At 49.0% G+C, this 21,485-nt stretch overlaps 2 protein-coding genes across 3 annotated transcripts in view; one reads left to right on the forward strand and one right to left on the reverse strand.

The window, feature by feature from the left end:
- Positions 1-931: 931 nt before the first annotated feature.
- Positions 932-13,230, reverse strand: CTXND2 (cortexin domain containing 2). The gene is made up of 2 exons (XM_044991855.1): positions 12,312-13,230; positions 932-1,159 (listed from the first exon to the last, which is right to left on the reverse strand). The coding sequence occupies exon 2, from the start codon at positions 1,103-1,105 to the stop codon at positions 932-934; it is 174 nt and encodes a 57-aa protein (XP_044847790.1). The 5' UTR covers positions 1,106-1,159; positions 12,312-13,230.
- A 2,042-nt stretch (positions 13,231-15,272) lies between these two features.
- The window catches only part of ARNT (aryl hydrocarbon receptor nuclear translocator), a 41,967-nt gene continuing 35,754 nt past the window's right edge, over positions 15,273-21,485 (forward strand). For both annotated transcript variants that reach the window (XM_044991006.1, XM_044991007.1), the window contains exon 1: positions 15,273-15,372. In XM_044991006.1, coding sequence (XP_044846941.1) covers positions 15,351-15,372 — 22 coding nt within the window. In that variant the 5' untranslated portion in view covers positions 15,273-15,350. The remainder of the gene's footprint in view (positions 15,373-21,485) is intronic.

Here is a 21,485-nt window from a genome sequence, read left to right on the forward strand (position 1 = left end):
GCTCGCGGCTCGTCAGTCTGTTTGGGCCGGTGCGCATGCGCGGGGAGAGGTGCGCGAGCCTTGTTGAACTGTCGCAGCAGCGGGCTGAGGCTTCTCTTAAAGGGGCAGGGGGAGGGGGAAGGTGACTTGCCCGAGGTCACATGCAGAGTCAGTGGCAGAGGCGGGTATGGAACCAGGAGCCTGCCCTCCCCCACTTCCAGAATCCCTGCTGGAGTCATGGGGGCCACTTGGGCACAAGTCTCTGAGCAGTGCGTAGCTGGGTGCCACCACGTGCCCCTACGCTACATGGGGATAACAGCCTACTACTGCTGCTCCTTCATCTCAAATGGGAGAGGCCTGTGCTGGAGGTCGAGAGCGTTCAGACCTTGGTGAGGACCTCGCCTGGGTGATTACACATGCACAGAATCACGGGAGAGAAACACCACGTGACCCATGCTAATCGTGCACAGATACCACGGTTATGGGTGTGCAGGAATAACAGAGTGTGCTGGTCTGCAGCCGCTCGCTTGCCCCTTGTAGAGACAGCTGCCTGGCGTAAGCAACCATCTCCTACTCCGTCTTGCTGTTGGGGTCAGCCGGCCCAGATGGCTACTACTGTCTTCTTCAGTAAGGTGTCACAGGAATCTACTGTTTCAGACAGAGAGAGTCAAGATTCCTAAATTCAGTTTTTGGTTTGGCCACTGGCTCGCTTGACACAAGGGGTTTAGTATATTCACTTACCTCCCAGAGGTTTTATGAAGCTGAGTTCATTGCAATGTGCTTTGAGACCCTCAGATGGAGGGTACCGAGCATTATCATTAGTGTTAGAGTCTGTCAAATGCACAATTTAAACTACGGAATCTTCATTTTCCCTGCAGGGGCAGGGATTACAGGGACGGCAAAGGAGTCAAACATAGAATTGATTAGCAATTTTCCTCCTCTTTATTGCCAGTCAATTGATCTGCTCCTCCTCCCACGTGGAGGTGGGGATGGCGCTGTACGGGTCCACGATAAGCTTGGCGCACCTCACAATCATGGCCATCAGGAAGAAGCACATCAGGATGACAAACCCAATGGCAAACCCCTTGTCCACGTCAACGTACGGCTGCACTGTTGGGCTCTCCATAGGGCTCCGCCTTCATGCCCTTCTCTGTCCTCTGAGCTCCCGCACATCCATCACCTGCATGGCAGAGTTTGGGATGGAAATCATTATTGTTGATAATAATTTGTATTGTGATACCACCTTGGGGTTCCAATTAAGTCCCCATAGTGCTATGCGTTGAAGACAACACAATGACAGTCCCTGGCCCAAAGAGCTAAGTATGGAATCAGAAGGGCATATTACCTGCCGTGGCAGAAAATCCTGGTGTTTTTAGCTCATAGACTCTAAGGCCAAAAGGGACCATCATGATCATCTAGTCTGACCCCCGGCGCTTCACAGGCTACGGAACCTCACCGACCCACTCCTGCAATAGGCCCATAAGCTCTGGCTGAGTCACTGAAGTCCTCCAAACTTGATTTAGAGAATTCAGGTTACAGAGAATCCACCATTTACTCTCGTTCAAACCAGCAAGTGACCCAGGCCCCACACTGCAGAGGAAGACAAAAAAAGTTCCACGGTCTCTGCCAATCTGACCTGGGGGAAAATTCCTTCCTGACCCCGAATATGGCGATCAATTAGACCCTGAGCATGTGGGCGAGACCCACCAGCCAAGCACCTGGGAACGAATTTTCTGTAGTAACTCAGAGCCTTCCGCCTCTAGTGTCCCATCTCCAGCCGTTGGAGATATTTATTAACAGCCATCATGGATGGGCCATGTAGGTAATCTCCTCAGATCACCCCCTCCATAAACTTATCAAGCTCTTTCCATTGCCCATCAACCCCAGCCTGGAGCAAGCACGTTCCACGCAAGGCATGTGCCGCAGCGTGTACTGCCTTGGTTATGCACCAAGGAGTGCTCCTAAGAGAGGCCGGACGCTCCCACATTCCCCTAGCCACTGAGCTATAAACTCATTCTCGCTCTGTCCAATTCATGTTTATTTCTCTACATCTACAAAGTGGACCAGCTTCAAGAGGAGAGATGGAGAAAGGCCTATCCTGAAAAAACCCTTAGTTCACTGTGTAGGGGGCGCATCTCAGAGGGGAGAGACCTACGCTCAAGTCCCTTCTCTGGTGCAGGCTTTGGCCTTCTAACCACTGAGCTATGGAGTGGCAGCTCCTCCTTCTGCTGTGTTTTTGTGGGGGGCCTGATCTGGTAGACATGCTCTACAGTGACCTCGGAGCATGCCTGTGCTCTGTGCTTCCATTCCCCATCTGTGCACTGAGGATAATAGCACCTCCCAGGGGGGTTGTGACGATACTGACATTAAAGAGGGTGAGGTGCCGCGATGCATGGAAATACCTTTGGTAAGTGACCTGATGCACCGTGGAGATGATGGTGGATTTCAGTTTATAAAATAACTTGTTTACGTCCTGCTGTCCGTTTAGTTCCAGGGGAAAATGACACTGAAAATACCAGGCTGAAATCTTAGCACATGCCCATGCTACGTCTGGTATGTGTGTGGGGGGGGTTGTTTCCCGCGTGATTTCACTACTGGTGTATTTTCACTGTTTCAGATGTGTAGTCACGTTGCTTAGTGCACTCCTGGAAGCTCAGACACTACAGTGATGAGCATGATGTAAGAACCTGAACAGAACAGAACTGGTGAAAGGTGCCGGATGGACTGTCTCAGTGACTCTGGAGTCCTGTGTTTATCCAGAGAACATGGACAGCAACAGGGCAAATCCCTAATTCCCCCTCCCTGAAGCCTCTCTTCCTATTCTGGAAGGACTACGATCGAGAGGGTCGCTCAGACGCTGGAGCCTGCTCAGTCCTTGTCGTCTTGAGCACCTCACAATGTTTACTATATTTATCCTCACGACATCAGTGAGCAGTGGGGCTATTAACCACGTTTTGCAGTTGAGTTACAGAGAGACTAAGTGACTGGCCCAAGGTCACGCGGGGGTTCTGTAGCAGGGAAAAGACTTGAACTGAGGTTCCATGAGGCCCCAAACTCTTAGACCCTCACTAGTGTTCGTATGTCTGAGGGGAGCAGATACCACCTGATGGGGTGCCGGTTGTGCAGTGTGGACACCTGTCACTCTGGTGATATACCGAGACCCACCCACCTCATTTTGCATATGCCACCAAACCTGTGGAGTTAAAATGAGTTGCAATTCCTTGGTGGGCCAGGAGGTGGCACAGAAAGAAACTGAAGTTGTTCGGTAAAGAGCGAAGTCTGACGTGGCTGAAAGTGTCACAGAGGAAACCTGTGGAACTGAACCCAGCTCTCCCAAGTCAGCAGCACCCTTACCACTGGACCACCCTCCCTCTCCTTATGCCTCCTCATAACTGCCCCTCCGCCTGCCCGTAATTAGCCATTTTCTTGCGAGCAGCGTGAGATCAGTGGGTCTTGAGAGATCAGAGGCAAGCGAGTGGCTTTATGGATCAGCTCGAGGAGGGTGTTGCCAGCATAGCGGGCAGCGTGGGAGGTGGTGGTGATAAGAGAGCAGTGGGAGAAGCAGATGATTGAGGGATCAAGGTGAGCACAGGCAGGGTTAGTGATGTCCCCATTCAACCGCCTATTCTCGTTGCTCCCCTGAAGTGTATCTGATCCACGGGAGAGGGAGAGACACAGTGGCATGAAGGAAAGAGTTAAAGGAGTGTAAGAGATTAACCATCTCCTATGCTGATGTTTAGATGTATTGGGCCTGATTCTCAGTTACTCCATTCCCGCCTTTGGGGCAGGAGCACGTGGGGGGTTGGGTGTTAAGGTGCCTTTAACACATTGAATCATAGACTCACAGGATTGGGAGGAACCTCCAGAGGTCAACTAGTCCGGTCCCCTGCACTCCTGGCAGGAGTAAGAATGATCTGAACCATCCTGACAGGGGTTTGTCTAACCTGCTCTTAAAAAACCTCCAATGACGGAGATTCCACCACCTCCCTAGGCAATTTATTCCAGTGCTTAACCGCCCTGTCAGGAAGTTTTTCCTAATGTCCAATCTGAACTGCTCTTGCTGCAATTTAAGCCCATTGCTTCTTGTCCTGTCCTCAGGGATTAAGGACAATTTTTCTTCCCTCCTCCTTGTAACAACCTTTTATGTGCTTGAAAACTGTTCTCATGTCCCCTCTCGGTCTTCTCTTCTCTAGGCCAAACAAACCCAATTTTTTCAATTTTCCCTCGTAGGTCATGTTGTCTAGACCTTTAATTACTTTTCTTGCTCGTCTCTGGACTCTCTCCAATTTGTCCACATCGTTCCTGAAATGTGGTGCCCAGATCTGGACACAACCCTCCAGCTGAGCCTAATCAGCGCAGAGTAGAGCGGAAGAATTACTTCTGCTTTGCTTACGACATTCCTGCTAATACATCCCCGAATTGCATTCAACTTATTCTGGGCCCTGCCCAGTCCTGATGTAAGTCAGAGCTGTCCTACAGCTGCTCTAACTTACACTCCACTACCCTGGGAGGCAGAGCTTAGCCACAGTGCGTTGCCACATTTCACTCCCGTCACTGGAGGCAGGGGCGGCTCCAGGCCCCAGCACGCCAAGCGCGTGCTTGGGGCAGCATGCCGCGGGGGGCGCTCTGCCGGTCGCCAGGAGGGCTGCAGGCAGGGTGCCTTTTGGCGGCATGCCTGCGGAGGGTCCACCGGAGCCGTGGGACCGGCGACCGGCAGAGCGCCCCCCGTGGCATGACGCTGTGCTTGGGACGGTGAAATGTCTAGAGCCGCCCCTGACTGGAGGGTAGCGCAGGACCCTTGTGCTGACTCCACACCAGCTGGGGAGGCCCCCTATGTTGGGCAAGGATTCTCAGGGCACTGTTTCCACCCTCTTTTAGGCTTTTTTATGTTGCTAATGCGGCATATACAGCAGAAAGATTTTGACAGTGGAAATTCTGATGCCCTCAATTGCAGCAGTGCACGGCGTAAAACAGCTACAGTGTTGGAAGAAGATCTGTGATGCCTCTTTGTTTTTTGTCCAAACAGAGACGCCTCAGGCACTTTGGATGGCAAAGATTCGGAATTTCCCTGTTTTTTCGCCCCCTTCTGTTTAGCCGCCTTCATTTCATTGGCTCCCATTAGTAACGCCTAGCGAGGACATGTCAGATGATGGGCGGGACAGTAGGTCACAGGTCAGCTGTGGTTATTATGCTGTATTCAGATCCTCATTGTGATTTCCAATGTCCATGCTGCAGCAGGAGGTGTGTTTCTCTGGTGGTGCCTTTCCACCTCTCCAGCGCCAGTGTAAAGAGTTTGCTCAGCTCCTAATTGTGAGAAAATCAAAATCTTTCTCTTTCCAGCAAAACCAAGAAAAAGAACAGTGAGCTGCAGCTGCTCCTTTGCTAAGGAAATTTGGACTCAGGAGCAGGGTTGGTAAACAGCCTGCCCCTGCCAGCTAAGAAAACAACAGTTCAGCCAGGCTATCAGGGTGCTGACTGATTTGTAACATCAGGGCTGCTTTTGACCTTTGCAACTCATAAGTTGCAGATCTTGATTTGAATTACTATAGCAACACAGACACATAGGGAGAGACAGTTCCTGTCCCAAAGAGCTCACAGTCTGAGACTAAGGGCAGGCAGGGAAATGAAGGCCCAGATCCTCAAAGGGACTTACATGCCGAACTCCCATTGAAATCAGTGGGAGTCAGGCACTTAAATACCTTTGCGGATCTGGGTTCAAGCAGCTCACCCAAAAGGTCACAGGAGAGGCATAGCTAAGATTAGATTTTTTTCCCAATGCCAAGGCCAGAGCCTTAGCAATCAGATCTCCCGGGAGTGGTTATGCAGGAGCGGCGCCAGGGTTTTTGGCGCCCTAGGCGCAGGACCGGCTCTACCCATTTCGCCGCCGGTCCCGTGGCTCCGGTGGACCTGCCACAGGCATTCCTGCGGAGGGTCCGGTCGTCCCGTGGCTCCGGTGGACCTGCCACAGGCATTCCTGCGGAGGGTCCGCTGGTCCTGGGGCTCCGGTGGACCTGCTGCAGGCGTGCCTGCGGATGCTCCACCAGAGCCGCGGGACCAGCGGACCCTCCGCAGGCACACCTGCGGGAGGTCCACCGGAGCCGCCTGCCGCCCTCCCGGCAAAATGCCGCCCCTCCCAAATCCTGGCGCCCTAGGCGACTGCCTAGGTCGCCTAAATGGAAGCGCTGGCCCTGTGGTTATGGGGCATCCAGGCCAATTTAGGAGGAGAAAAATGTTTGTCACGAGACAATGAGATAAATGAGGATTTCATTGGAAAGATTTATTTCCAGCGATTCAAAGCCCTGTTCGCTCCTAGATGCCTCAGACTGTGAGGACTCATGTCCCTGCCATGCCTAGTGAATTTAATTTCGATCACTTTGCTCCAGGTTGGTTCATCTTGTTTTCATACTTTAATGCAGTTACATGTGCAGGCTGGGTGGGATTTTCCAAAGCTATCAGGGTTGGCTGCTCTCTCTGCTCCTAAATAGGGTTGCCAACCCCCCGGACTGGCCTGGAGTCTCCTGGAATCAGCATCAATCTCCCAGTGACTATTGAAAGCAATCCAGGAGATTTGAATAGGATATTTTAAGACCAGGACATTATGTCATGTTGGGGGAAAACATCTGGAATAGCTTCAGTTAGAGTTGGCAACCCTACTCCTAAAGCACCCGACATTGGTCTAAACTCTGCTCCTTCGTCTTTAATGGGAACAGCATTAGGACAATACTGAGGGTATGTCTACACTACAGCGGCACAACTGTAGTGTAGATACTTCTTACATTGCCAAAAGGGGTTTTTCCATTAATGGAGGTAATCCACCTCTCTGAGAGGTAGTAGTCTTCCGTTGACCTAGGTGCATCTACAGTGGGGGTTAGTTCAACCTAACTACATTGCAGAGGGAAATTTTTCCCAGCCCAGCGATGTACTTAGGTTGACCTAGGTCAGGGATTGGCAACCTTTGGCAAGCGGCTCGCCAGGGTAAGCACCCTGGTGGTCTGGGCCAGTTTGTTTACCTGCCGCTCCTGGCCAATGGGGGCGGCGGGAAGCGGCGGCCAGCACATCCCTCGGCCTGCACCACTTCCCGCAGCCCCCATTGGCCTGGAATGGCGAACCGCGGCCCGTGGGAGCCAAGATCAGCCGAACCTGCGGACGCGACAGGTAAACAAACCGGCCCAGCCCGCCAGGGGGCTTACCCTGGTGAGCTGTGCGCCAAAGCTTGCCGATCCCTAACCTAAGTTTTAGATGTAGACCAGGCCTGAGTGCTTCCAACAACCCGGCCTGTAGTTTTTTGAATGCCCTCTAGTGGCAGTTCTCATTATAGTGCTTCTCAGTACAAGAAATGCCTTGTAGATACTATTATTCAGAATGCCTAGCAGGAAGTTGGATGAGTCCATGGTTGGAGAATGGAAAGTAGAGCATAGCGGAGTGTTAACTGCAAGCTTTAAAGCTGTGTCTTTCCTTATTGAAAAACATCCTAATGTGACTGCATGCACGCAGCACTCCTGCACAAGGTGCACATGCAAGCAATGGACGGACTTTGCTTTTATGCCTGGCATTTTGTAGCTAAAGATGATTGAGTCTTCATTATAGATTCTTTCTACATCCTTCAATTATTCTTATAACTGGCGTATTAAATCCAAACAAATTCGAATGAGGAATAAGGCGCAAAATTGATTAACCACTGGGACAAATTCCCAAGGGAAGTGGTCTTTGAATGTTTTCAGATCAAGTCTGGGTGCCTTTCGGAAAGAGATTTTTAGCCAAACACAAGTTATTGCTTTCAGTACAGAAGTTCTCTGGTTGTTCTACAAGGGGTCAGACTAGATGATCTAATGGTTCCTTCTGCCTTTAAAGTCTATTCAGCTTTTATGTAGGTACAAGTGCTCTGCTAGAATACACATATATTATTAGTTTCATATACTTTACTGCCTAATGCATTCATGATAACGATTGTGCATTTCTGTGATACCAGAGTATGTGATTTAACAAGAGCATGGCGTGAGTCATCTCAGTCTGGCAGCAGCTATGCAAATATAAGAGGTTAATTAAAAAAAAAAGCCAATTTCCATACCAGAATGATTTTTAACAATTCATTATAGAGCTCTCCCTCCGCAAAACAGACTATGAACATTCACTGCACAATCTTAGCTCTTGTCTACACTGGAAAAGGTTTGCTAATGTAGCCAAACTAGTAAAGCTAGAGTTAGACCATCAAACTCTCTTAGAGGAGACAGTTTATAAAGGTAAAAGAGTTTGTTTGCCGCTATGTCTTATACTGGTTCCCTAGGGTGACCAGACAGCAAATGTGAAAAATCAGGACAGGGGGTGAGGGGGTGATAGGAGCCTATATAAGAGAAAGACCCCAAAATCAGGACTGTCCCTATAAAATCGGGACATCTGGTCACCCTACAGTTCCCTGAACAAAATAAGCTGAGCTGCCAAAAGTGCTTTTTTGACAGAAAAACTAGGGGTTTTGCCAGTACAGCTGTGTCATTTGGGCTTTGGTTTTTTTCACACTCCTGACAAAGCTCTGTTGGAAAACTTTTAAGTGTAGAGCAGGCCTCGGTAATTTTGGCTGCTGATTAAATGTGTTGCGATCAGGCTTTGTGTATTAATTTGGAGCGGTGCTAAGTGACATGGTTTTAGTTCTGCACTGAACAGCCAGTGCTTTTAGAGATTGTCACACTGTAGGCCCCCAAATTTAGGTTGAATACATAGGTGCTGGAAGTAGGGGTGCAGGGGGTGCCGCAGCACCCCCTGACTTGAAGTGGTTTCCATTATATACAGGGTTTACAGTTTGGTTGAATGGCTCTCAGCACCCCCACTATAAAATTGTTCCAGCACCGCTGGTTGAATAAGAAAAAGAATAGCCCTCATTTTGTTTTAAATTCTATTCTGAACACAGAAGTTCTATTTTCTGTTTATTAAACAATTTGGTGAAAACACACAGTCATCAAAATCTCCTCCTTTAGTGCTGGAAACAGAAATGCAGCAACTTCTGGCTAGCCGGAAAGTGAAACTGACTAGAAACAGAAAGTGAAACTAAGCAGCCTCCTTCCATTGTCCAAATGTGCAAAGAAAGTGTAAACAAACAGCATTGATGGTGAAAAGTCAATAGGATTTTAAAAATTCATAACCATCCATATGTCATTTGCAAGAGAGATGGGTGAGTATGGGGCTAGATAGCTAGATTACATCACATGTACTATATATCATTTGAGCACAATTATAGACACACAAGAAATAGCACGTAAAGAAATAGAATCCACAGAAAGTTACACACTGTATTAAGATTTTTCTAAGTGTAATATAACATTGGCGACCATTACCTTCACACATGTCTGGATTTTATTGACCTCTGGACATTCGTTACCTACCCCAAAGGATCTTTCAACAGCTCCCATCCTCTGCCCCTTGGTGCGACGCTTTCATTACCCTAGGCAGTCTGGCTGGGGCTGTGACTCGCTTGCTCTCCCTGACTCCTTGCTGTGTTTGCTGCTACAGAAGCTTCATAAATACTTCAGAAATGTGACAGCATCGAGTTTCAGGCACTCCCAGTAATGAGAGCAAAATGATCCCTCACAGATGAAATTATAGCCCAGGTCATCAAGAAAATATTTCCACAATTGTCTTTCAATAGCGTGATGAAACCTGTGCTGAGCACAGAACGCATGGCTCAGCGGGAGAGGCAGCCTTTCGAACCAGATTCTCACTAGCCGATCCGTGTCTGAACAGATTGGTCAGTAAGAGGTTCTATCATATTATATTCCCCACCATGGCCCTGACCCTTCGTTCTAAACACAGCCATGTTTACTTCCACTGTGCCTGGGAATAACCATTTGCTGGGTTGGGCTTTAAGGCCTGGATCCTGGGAAGTGCTGAGAGCCCTCCACTCCCACTGATCTCAGCGGGAACTGAAGGTGCTCACTGCCTTGCAGGATCGGGCCCGGGGGGGGTGTCAGAATTATTGCACCACTTGCTCAGTTGAATTGAAGGTGGTTTAGCACAAGGCCTACACGTCACTTAAGTCTCACTTAGGCCATCGAAACAAGACTTAAGTGGTACCTGAGTCCTGGGTTTGCCTTCCGCATGGGGCATATTTCACCCTTAGGCCCTAATCATGCAGCCACTTACGTACATGCTACATTTTAAGTTAGCAATCTCAGATGGGCTAGTCGCCCTGGTACAAGCCCATGCCGCCGTGCCTTGACTATTGTTGTTACCCGTGCATTAGAGAAAAAATATTTTAAAACATTTACTCGCATATTTACTCTCATCTAATTCAGAACCGATAAAAGGAGATACTTTTTTCACACCTGTGATTAGACTGTGGAACTCATTGCCACAGGAAGTCATTGGGGCTAAAACCTTCACAGGATTCAACAAGCAATTGGACATTTATATGGATAACAAGAACAGCCAGAGTTAGAATTTATGCTGACATACATTTTGGAGGAGATATTACACTTCATGCTTCATGGCTTAAGAATGTGGTTTACTGAAAACTATGTTAAAATTACAAGCTATCACTAACTCAAAAGGGGTTTCCTGGGTTTGGTGATATGCTAAGGAGCTCTGTAGAGAAGCGGGAGATCAGAGTCTATCTGCAGCCAGGTAGCTTCCTTAGAGTAAGACGGGTTGAGTTGTTGCTCTTGGTTTTTCGGGTCCTTGTGTGTTATCATTCTGAAATCTAAGATGTAAAGAATATTACGTTGCAACCTTCCAGCAAGACTTCTTCTGTATGTGTTTCTTTAACTTCTGTGTGCATATGCCATGAGCATAACAAAGACAATCTCTAGCCAGTGCCACTAGGGATTAGGAAATTTCTTGCACCTTTCCCTGAAGCAGCTGGTTCTGGCCACTGTCAGAGACAGGATACTGGGCTAGATGAATCTGGAGTCAGATCTAGTCTGGTGACTCTAGTATATAGTGTTTCCTTTCCCCCTTTGCCATGCGGTAACTTTATCAAAGTGGAGGAAGTCTGAGCAAGTTACAGAGTGAAAAAAAAAAAGCGGGGGTGGGAAGAGTGTGGGGAAAACCCTAGACATCCACCATTCTGTGGCACAGTGTAGCTAAAATGGAAAAAGGTGGTGGGGGAAACAAAAATTCCCAATTTTGAACCCTTTTTGAAAACTGAAATGAAATTTGCCATCAAAAATGTCCTTTTCCAGTGAAAAAAAATTCATTTTTGACTAAATCCATTTTTCAACATGTGGTGTGTGGGTTTTTTTTTGTCAAAACATGTTGACCATTTCTAGTTTATCGCGCGGGGGGGGGGGGGAATGGGGACGTGGTGCTTATGAGAATAAGAATGGCAGCTGGAGTGACAAGAGCTAGGATGAAAATGACAAGGCAGCCTCATGCTCCAGGCCATAATTTGATCTCCAGCTGAGCTGCCAGGAAGAAATGCCCTTCATTCCACGCACCCCAGTCATGGGACATAATTTTTAAAGTTCTGCACCATGGAAAAGGCAGATTTAGCACCACCTTTGGAACAGGCTCCCATGAGCCTCCTCTTTCCTGATCCAGATGCAAAAAGGATTTAGGGGCCGAACGCTGAGAAGCACCTTTGTTGAGAGCACTGAGACCCGTCCCAGAGAGGATCAGAACCCTTGCGAGATCAAACCCTATCTAGCCAAGGCCATTTTTATCACATCCATTTGGGAGAATTCTCCAGTGTAATCCAGAGTCAAGCCAGGTCCCCAATGAGGGAATCCGATTATATGAACTCTGCTAGATAAACGGATTACGTAAACCTTACCAGATAAGCAGAAGCAAAGGTCATTTTATCCACAGGGACAAACACCTTCTTGAGTGGCAGGGAAATTGTCACTTGCTTCTCAGAAGCATTCAGAGCATGGGCAAGGCCAGCTCCAGGGGAGCTGAGCTCACTGTTCATTGTGCTGGCATGGACGGAACAAGAACAACACCCCAGCCGTCTCTGCTCTGACTTGCCATGTTTCATCGAGCGCCATTCAGAGAGCAGAGAAAAGCGGCAGCAAGAAAATCTCCGGATTATTCGGAAGCACTTGGAGGCCCCACCCAAGATCGGAGCTCCATTGTGTCACGCGCGGCACAGCCTCATGGTGAGAGGCGAGACAGGGCCTGCCCCAAAGAGCTTACAGCCTGAGTGGACAAAGGAAGGGAGGGGAACCAGAAGTGCCTTGCTTAAAGTCACACACCAGAGCTGGGATTAGAATCCAGGCCTCCCAAACTGGTCCTCTAACCACTGGACCACAGCACAGCAGATTAAACAGCCACAGCTGATGCTGACACCCTATGTAGGAATTGCCACATCAGATCAGACCAATTGCCCACCTCTGCCTGGGTCCTACCTCCAACAATGGCCAGTACCGGCTGCTTCATAGGAAGGTGCAAGAATTCTCCTATAAGGACAATTACTGGACCTAATCCAGCACCCATTGATGTCCATGTAAAGACTCCCATTGACCTGAATGGGCACTGGATCTGGCCCAGAGAGACTGAGCCCTAAATATCTTGGTCCCGGTCCTGCATCCCTTGAAGTCAACGGGGGTTTTGGCATGGACTTTATGGGAGCAGGGCTGACTCCATTATGCAGAGAGGTAAGGACACCACACCAGAACAGATGATAGGTCCGTCTGATCTGATGATACGACGATACCCGACGTTTTGGAGGAAGGCAAACAAAACCTGAATGAGGCACCTGACCAACTGGGCAAGTCTTTACTTTGGTGAGAGGGATATTTTCATGGCCATGACTGGAAATCAGCATGGGCCGGCTTGTCACCTTGAGAGCACCTAGAAAGGACCCACTGTGCATGGATCTCCCCTCTTCTCTAGGGAAGGGAGGTTAGCCACCTGCAAGGCACTCCCCCACTGTTCCTGGATCCCACACAGCCTCTGCACATGGGAAGTGTTGGAGGGAAGGTGGAGACAAGGTGGAGGGGGAGATATACTGCCAGGCTACTGGCAGTATATCTGCGAAACATTCTCCCCCCCCCCCCCCCAGATGAGGTACCAGGGCATTGGTGTATGCAGGAAGCCTTGAAGCCGTGCTGTCTGTGAGCTGGAAAGATCATAAGCCCTGGAGCTGATTCACTGTATAGACAGGTCTGGCCTTCTGGGATTTGCAGGTTTGTGTGTCTAAATGCATCTGGCCAGGTGCGTGTGTTTTTGCACATCACTGCAAAGAATTGTGTTTGCCACAAGTGTCACATCCCTCTTGCACTTGCCTTCTTTTGCGTCTCAAAGATTTTAATCTTCCTGGGGAGGTGACCATCTGCTTAAGGACTTTTCAGGCTCAGGCCAGAGTGCCGAGCACTTTGCAGGGTTGAGGCCCTAGCCGGTACAGTGCTTTGGGAGTGCAGAAGACTGCAGAAGTGGAAGGTTAATTTTTTTTTGTAGTAAACAAAGGTGGAGTTCAAAATAAACTCACACACAAAAGCCCAGGGGGAGCCGGTTTCCCCTCCTCCCCCAGCCCCAGGCTCACATAATTTATGTTAATGATTTATAGGGAGCTTATTTTCAAGGCAGCTAAGGGTTTACTTACAAAATTAAAAACACCCCTCCATCACAGAAGATCTCCCCACTCCACCCCCATGCTGCTTCACCCAAAAGCATCATTGCTGCAGCTGCCACCAGCAATATTGGCGGCCTCGCTGTCAGGGGAAAAACCTGACAGGAGAATGAAGACAAATCCGTCCGAAGCTAAATCAAAGAAATGTGCCTGGGCTGGGCAGACAACAAACTCAGGCGCCAGCAGCCTCGCCAGGGGCTGAGAGTTCCCATGCTGGAGCCCTCCACTGAGAGCAGCCTGCTGCCACTGCTGGGCTGGGTGCAAAGGTTGTCACATGAATCCTTGCCTGGGATAGCCCAGTCCCTAGTTGGGTGTGTGTATGTGTGTGTGTACTGAGCCTCACATTGTAGGAAGAGAGGAGGGGAAGCACACGATGGGGGGGAAGGGCTCAGCCCCAGGTGTGGGGGAAGCACACGATGGGGGGGAAGGGCTCAGCCCCAGGTGTGGGAGAAGCACAGGATGGGGGAAGGGCTCAGCCCCAGGTGTGGGAGAAGCACACGATGGGGGAAGGGCTCAGCCCCAGGTGGGGGGGAAGCACACGATGGGGGAAGGGCTCAGCCCCAGGTGGGGGGGAAGCACACGATGGGGGAAGGGCTCAGCCCCAGGTGGGGGGGAAGCACACGATGGGGGGAAGGGCTCAGCCCCAGGTGGGGGGGAAGCACACGATGGGGGGAGGGCTCAGCCCCAGGTGGGGGGGAAGCACACAGTGGGGGGAAGGGCTCAGCCCCAGGTGTGGGAGAAGCACATGATGGGGGGAGGGCTCAGCCCCAGGTGGGGGGGAAGCACACGATGGGGGGGAGGGCTCAGCCCCGGGTGTGGGGGAAGCACACGATGGGGGAAGGGCTCAGCCCCGGGTGTGGGGGAAGCACACGATGGGGGGAGGGCTCAGCCCCGGGTGTGGGGGAAGCACACGATGGGGGGAGGGCTCAGCCCCGGGTGTGGGGGAAGCACACGATGGGGGGAGGGCTCAGCCCCGGGTGGGGGGGAATCACACGATGGGGGGAGGGCTCAGCCCCGGGTGGGGGGGAATCACACGGCGGGGGGAGGGCTCAGCCCCGGGTGGGGGGGAAGCACACGGCGGGGGGAGGGCTCAGCCCCCGGGGGGGGGGAAGCACACGGCGGGGGGAGGGCTCAGCCCCAGGTGGGGGGAAGCACACGGCGGGGGGAGGGCTCAGCCCCAGGTGTGGGAGAAGCACACGGTGGGGGGAGGGCTCAGCCCCAGGTGTGGGAGAAGCACACGATGGGGGGAGGGCTCAGCCCCAGGTGGGGGGGAAGCACACGATGGGGGGAGGGCTCAGCCCCAGGTGGGGGGGAAGCACACGATGGGGGGAGGGCTCAGCCCCAGGTGGGGGGGAAGCACATGGTCCACAGGTGGGGGGGTGACGAGCTCAGCCCCGGGTGGAGGGGGGGGGCCTCAGCCAGGCTCCTGGCCCTTTAATCCCCGCCTTACGCCATCCCAGTGACGTCACCCAACTACACACACTCACAACAAACTCGCCCTTTAAATCTTTCCCAGCAGAACGGCCCCCTCTTTGGCCACGCCCCTCGATGGCCACGCCCCCGTACGCGGGAGGGGGTGGGGGTGGGGGCGGAGCGTGCGGAGACAGCCTACCCGATGCTCCAGGTGGCCCCGCCCCTTTCCCCTCCCTGCCCAATGGGGACGGGTCAGGGCGCGGCTCCCGCCCCCGCAGCCCCCGCCGCCGAGCGGACAGGTTCGGTTGCGCCGCAACGGGGAGGGTTTTCCTGCGCCGCCATCTTGGAAGTGGCGGTGGGACTGAGCGAGCCCGCGAGCTGCGGGGGGGGCGGTCCCGGGACCATGGCAGCCGCCGCCAACCCGGGTGAGTGCGGGGCCCGCCTGCCCGCGCGTGGCCAGGGCGCCGGGGACCCTCAGGGGCTGGGGGCGGCGTTAAGGGGGGAGGGGAATGGATGTGAGATGGGCCTGGCGGGGACTGATGAGGGACCTAGTGGGCAAGGCTTGGGGGAGGGGTGACTTGGGGGGGCCCTGGGGGGAGGGCTGGAAGGGAAGCTGGGGGGGAGGGGTGACCTGGAAGGGGGGGGGAAGCTGGGGATGGGGTGTCCTGGGGGAGGGGTGACCTGGAAGGTGGGGCTGGGGGAGGGAAAGCTGGGGAGGGGTGACCTGGAGGGGAGGCTGGGGGCGGGGTGGAAGGGAAGCTGGGGGAAGGGGTGACTTGGAGGGGGAGGGGAAGCTGGGGGGGAGGGGTGACCTGGAAGGGGGGGGGAAGCTGGGGGTGGGGTGTCCTGGGGGAGGGGTGACCTGGAAGGGGGGGCTGGGGGAGGGAAAGCTGGGGAGAGGTGACCTGGAGGGGAGGCTGGGGGCGGGGTGGAAGGGAAGCTGGGGGGAAGGGGTGACCTGGAGGGGAAGGGGTGACCTGGAGGGGAGGCTGGGGGCGGGGTGGAAGGGAAGCTGGGGGGAAGGGGTGACCTGGAGGGGAAGGGGTGACCTGGAGGGGAGGCTGGGGGCGGGGTGGAAGGGAAGCTGGGGGGAAGGGGTGACCTGGAGGGGGAGGGGAGGCTGGGGGGAAGGGGTGACCTGAACTGGAGGGGGGAGGCTGGGGGGAAGGGATGTATGGTCTGAACTCAAGGTGGTGGAGGTTAGAAACTCTAGGCCTCAGAGGTGGGGTTACTGTGGGTCCCCCTCATATTTAAGCTTGGGGGGGGAAGGCTTAGCTGGGGCCTTTAATGGGGAATACACGAGGTGGGGCTGAACTCCCCCCACCCCAATTAATCCTCCCCTATTTTTTTCGTTCTGCACTTCAGTTTTGTGCACCTTGTTGGGTTGTGTTGCTGGCTAGCGTGTGCCTCAGTATACCCTGCTTCCTTTCAAGGTCCACATGTACATACAGTCCAGACTGTGTGCTTGGTGCCTATGTCTCTTTCCCAACCTCTGTAAAATCATGACTGGTTGCCATGCTGTACGTGCACTCCAGAGAATTTTTATTTTTGTGATTTTTTTTAAATGGCCAATATTGGGGTGTTATTTCCAGATCTTTTATGTTGTATGTTGACTTGTTTTTGCCTTAGCAAGAAACAAACTCTACTGTTGCTAATTGCTCAAAATGTACGGACTTTGCACATTGTAATTCATAGCAATAAAAACAACATCCCATTTCATCATTTCTAAACTGATTGACAGGCAAAACTGACAGCACACAAGGGCATGAGTTTGGAGTGTGTAGTCAGCTTCTAACTTTCTCTCTTTGTGAACTCTGATTTACAACAGGAGCTCTTTTTGTCTGGGTGTAGGGGGAAATCTGGTACTTCTGATACTTGCTGATTTAAAACTGAATCTTTCATACCTCGCAGATTTCTGGCTAAATTCTTCTCTCATTTGTATTGGTGTATATCTGGTATAAGTTCCTTGATGTCAGTGACGTTATTGTTGATTTACAGTGTTGTAACTCAGATCAGAATTTTGGGCCTCTGCTTGTGTTCCTTTGAATTGTGGTGTTTTTGTGTATTCTCATTTGTGGCTTGAGGCTGATTGGGGTCTCGGGCTGCCAGAGTTCAGGTTCATCTAGTACTGTTCAATAGAATTTTGAAGGATGACATTTTCATCCCAACTAAACATAACTTGGGTATAGTAACCTTTTGTGGCTTTCAAGATCAAGAAAGCGTCTTCAGTCTTTAGCTTGTGGTGATCTTGAGGTGAGGTGCAGCGCTGACGTCTAGAAATACGTGGTTGTGGTTTCGCATACAAAGAACTGAAATTTTACAACCACCTAAAGCTAGAGTTCCCCATAATTGAGTCATTGATGCTTGTGTTGCCATTCTGTCAGAATATGGCAACTGAGATTGAAACTTAGACCCCGATCCTGCAAATACTTACACATGTGCTTAACTCATCAAAGTAGTAAAAAGTAGTAAAAAGCTAAGCATGTACATATTTGCAGGATTGGGGCCTTATTAAGACCTTTCTTGTCTGCTTAGACTGTTGTATTTTAGTATTGAATATTGTTTCTCTTGCAATTTCATGAGCAAAAGAGGTGTAGTTAAAGCCACAGCAGTAATTGCTTGGTGCGGTAAAGCTAGAAGAAAAACATTTTTTCAACCAGACTTTGTATCACAATAACATTTCTTTGAACTACAAAGGAAATACTCAAATGAGTGTTTTGTATTGTTCTCACATGACAAAATGTTTATGCAACTTCATCCTGCTGAGTTGCATGATATTTAGCATTATAGAGACACTCTTTAAACGTTGCTAAAGTCACATGTCAGGAACAAGTTTTCCATCCGTGGTTAATGTTTATAACTGCATGGCTGCAGTTTGACAAGCAGAGCAATAATAGCTTGGTTCTCTAAACAGGAAAAATTATTTGCTCTCTGAGTAAGCATTCATTATATACACAAGGATAATGTTTGTAAGATAAATTATTTGTCAGCCGCTGTCCTTGCAAGCGTTGACCCCCCCTTCCCCCCCCCTTGGTCTTAAAAAATGGACTGCAAAGTTCAAGTGAATCACTGCATATTTCTGGGCTTGAACTCAGTGTCCTCCTATTAAGGAGGCTGTGAGTGTGGTGATGGGTAAAACTGGTCACAAAATATGTTGCAATTTACAACTTGTTAAAAGCACAGAAATTTGAACATTAGGCCCGGATCCTTAAGTTCTGCACAGGAAGACCACTGTGCCCTTGTGGACCCTCACTGACTTCACTTTCTGCAGGTACAGGGTATGTTTGTGCCAAACAGCTTGCAGAATCGAGTCCCAAGCCTGTTTAGTGGAAACATTCAGTGCACGTTTTTGGGCTTAACTCTATTTTCACATTAGCCTTGCTGTTCATAAGTGCTTATGTTTCAACCTAAGCAGCAAGCAATAACATATTGCTGAGTGGACTACAGATGAAGCACCCCTTTTCATTTTAAAAAAAGTACTTCTCACATTTTAAATTTCTCCTTAAAGCACCATGTCTTTCCATCCCTCAGTCCCCCAGCAGTTAATCTATGGCTCCCCTGTAGCTTAAGGTTTCATTGCTTAATGGAAGAAGGATTTAAACGGCTGAAGAGAATTGCATAGTATTTTAAGGATAATTTTGAATGACAGATTTTGCTTGTTGGTAAGATTTTTGATTGGAATGGCGGAATAACATCCTGAGAATAAAAGGGAATAGTGAAAGGAAAAAATGCCTTTCAGATGGAAGTGTACAATGAGGCCTGCTTTACTCAAATCAGTCTACAAGTGTAATATCTATTTGGATTATGGGAACACTGTTAAGGTCGATAGGACAAATATTTGAACTTCTAGTTTTGTTATGAACCTCCATTCCCTGTTGTGCATATCTGCTTTTTAAATATTGGCAGTGAAGTGAAAGGTACAAGGTTTATTTGTTGCTGGATTCTTGTTAGTGTCACTTTCTTTTCCTAGGAGCCTCCCTAAAGTGTAAACTGTGTCCTGACTCATAATAAATGCACAGCTCTTTTTTATTTTTTAAAAATATGCTCTGTTTTTTAATATACCTGAGATACTAAAGGTGACCAAAACATTTGGAAAACGTGTAACTTTTAAGGGTAATCGGTTTTTTTTTTTTGGCCAATTACTTAGGTTCAGGTTTGCTGTGATTTCTTTCCTACCTTTCCTAAACGGGGGGAACCTATTAACATCGGCTTTATTTAAATGAAACAACACCAGTATGCAATTTCCTTCTTAAACGTAGTTATGCAAACCAGTAAAGTCAGGCACACTGTTCAAACAGTAAAGCTTGCAGTTCTGTGAGTGAAATAGAAGAATGCAATAATCAAGTTTTCTAACTAGCTAAACATACTACTCTGTTGTAGCTGCTCTCAGATACTGATCAGCTTTTTTTGTAAACTTCCTTGCTGTTTCCATACCTAGCCTATTGTCAAGTTTCAGTCAAATAAGTCTTGTACTAAAATATGCAAAACTGATACTGAGCTGGCTAAACTGACAAGAGCAGATCTCTTAAAGTACACAATTCTGAATTCAGGCATTCTGTCTTTCAAGTTTTTACTTCTGTGGTATTCCACCATTTTGATGCCACCAGTTGAGGCATCCTCCTTCACAAACAGAATTGATGTGCAAATCTGGATATTCAATTTTAAATGCTAGAAGAGAAGGAAGGAACTGAAGGTCACGGTTCCATCACTTATGTTTCAGCCTCTTCCTGTTCTGGATGGAAGCTATGGTGTTTTGTATTTGCAGTCATTCGTATTGGTTAGAAATGCAAAAGATTCATAGCTTCTCTGAATCGTTTGATTTTTGTTTTGTTCTTTTGTGGTCCTGGTTTGGTGGTGTTCATTTGATATAATGGGTGTTGAAGGCAAACACGTATTGCTTCTGAATGGAGCTGATGTTGAAGAGCTGCTGGAAAGGCTTCGAACAAAGACTTACATCTTATCATTCTGGCTATGTTTCTGTGATGACGATAATGTAAAACAGATCCTGTTGGCAGGGTCATGGAAGATTTGTCTTTTCCACTTTGACAGACAAAAGGTTCTCTCAATGACGCATTTGATCTTGCAGAAAGTTGGTTTCTTCACACTTAAGAACATGACTCTTTCCTGTCTTCCTGCTTAACTCCCGACAGTGTTTACAATTTACTTCAGTAGAATAATGCTATTGTTGCGTCAGTTGATCTGTTACTTCAGACCATTCAAATGCTTATTTTCTACTACTTCATCTGTAGGCGGCTTTAGTCAAAACTTCTTACACCGACATTTGGTAAGCACTAATTTTTAGTTTGCTGTATTGGTCAGCAGCTTCCACATTTAATACAGTGAGAATAAGAAACTACTTAATAAAGTTAATGCTGAGGACTGAAAAAGATGAAGAAGCCAGTGGGATGCCCAACCTTCATTTCAGACATTTCTAGGTTAGCAACATCGTGAACAGTTCATAACTCCACCATTTTTCTCTTGTGACCATTGATCCCACCCACTAGCCATGTCCTTCTTTTCAGTCTCTCCAGCCATTTCCCTTCACCTCTAGGCTCTTGGGTAGTTTTTTAACTTTAATGTTCCCTAAGGCACCACAAGCCTTGGTCTCATCACCTCCCTTCTAATTTCAGTATAAAATTTGTATTCAGACTAAGATTGGAAAAAAGACTGGAGCCTGATGTTTGTTTAACATTTGAAAGGGATTTATGATGTTCATATAAATATTTCCAGATGACAAAAGTTCTCATATTTTTAACACAATTTTGAAAGAGGGTTCTCTCCCCCCCCCCGCCCCAGGTGAAGGGAACACACATGGATTTTCCACAGCCCCCTCTTTTTTATCCTTTTAACACTTAAATATGGGACTTGTCCTTCTGTAGCACTTTCTACTCTCCGATCTCAAGGCACTCTACAGACTTAGTTTTCTTAAGCCTCACAACTGTCCCCTGAGGTAGGCAACTGTGCAGTGCTGTTCCAGTTTTTACAGATAGGGAAAGGCAAGGGATAAATTGACTTGCCCAAATTCACATGGTGCATCTGTTTTTTAAAAACAAACAAACAAAAAACCCTGAAGCCCTGAGAGCTAAAAGAACAGTCCTGGCAGTGGCCCTTGGAAATGCAGTGAACATTAAGAAAGCTCCTTTCTGAGCTGTCTGTTTAAAATAAATAAATAAAAATTGCTGTTTTGCTCGTAAATCAGTCTTAAAAATATACGGTCATTTCCTTCCTCTGTCTTTAACCGGAAGTTCATCCCGCCTTAATAGAACAGTGACATACAGTGTCAGTTTCAGGAACTCCAGAAATGCAAATATCACGGTTTAAACAGGAAAAAATTACATGCACCATAAAGCCAACAACTCCTTGAGCAGCCACATATACACAAGTCTAGACAAAAAGCAAACTCCTCCTTCGAGATTTCTTCTAAACCGCTTAAATTACCCTCAAACCGAGGATTAGGTTTACTAAAAAAATGAAGCAACATCAACACCATATCTCTGAGTGCTATAGGCTTTAGATCTCGAGAGACAGGAGAGGCTAT

This window comes from Mauremys mutica, chromosome 17 (genome assembly GCF_020497125.1).
Source record: "Mauremys mutica isolate MM-2020 ecotype Southern chromosome 17, ASM2049712v1, whole genome shotgun sequence".
Lineage (NCBI taxonomy): Eukaryota > Metazoa > Chordata > Testudines > Geoemydidae > Mauremys > Mauremys mutica.

Excerpts from the sequence above, each read along its gene's own strand:
- CTXND2 (XM_044991855.1), bottom strand. The coding sequence starts at position 1,105 with ATGGAGAGCCCAACAGTGCAGCCGTACGTTGACGTGGACAAGGGGTTT.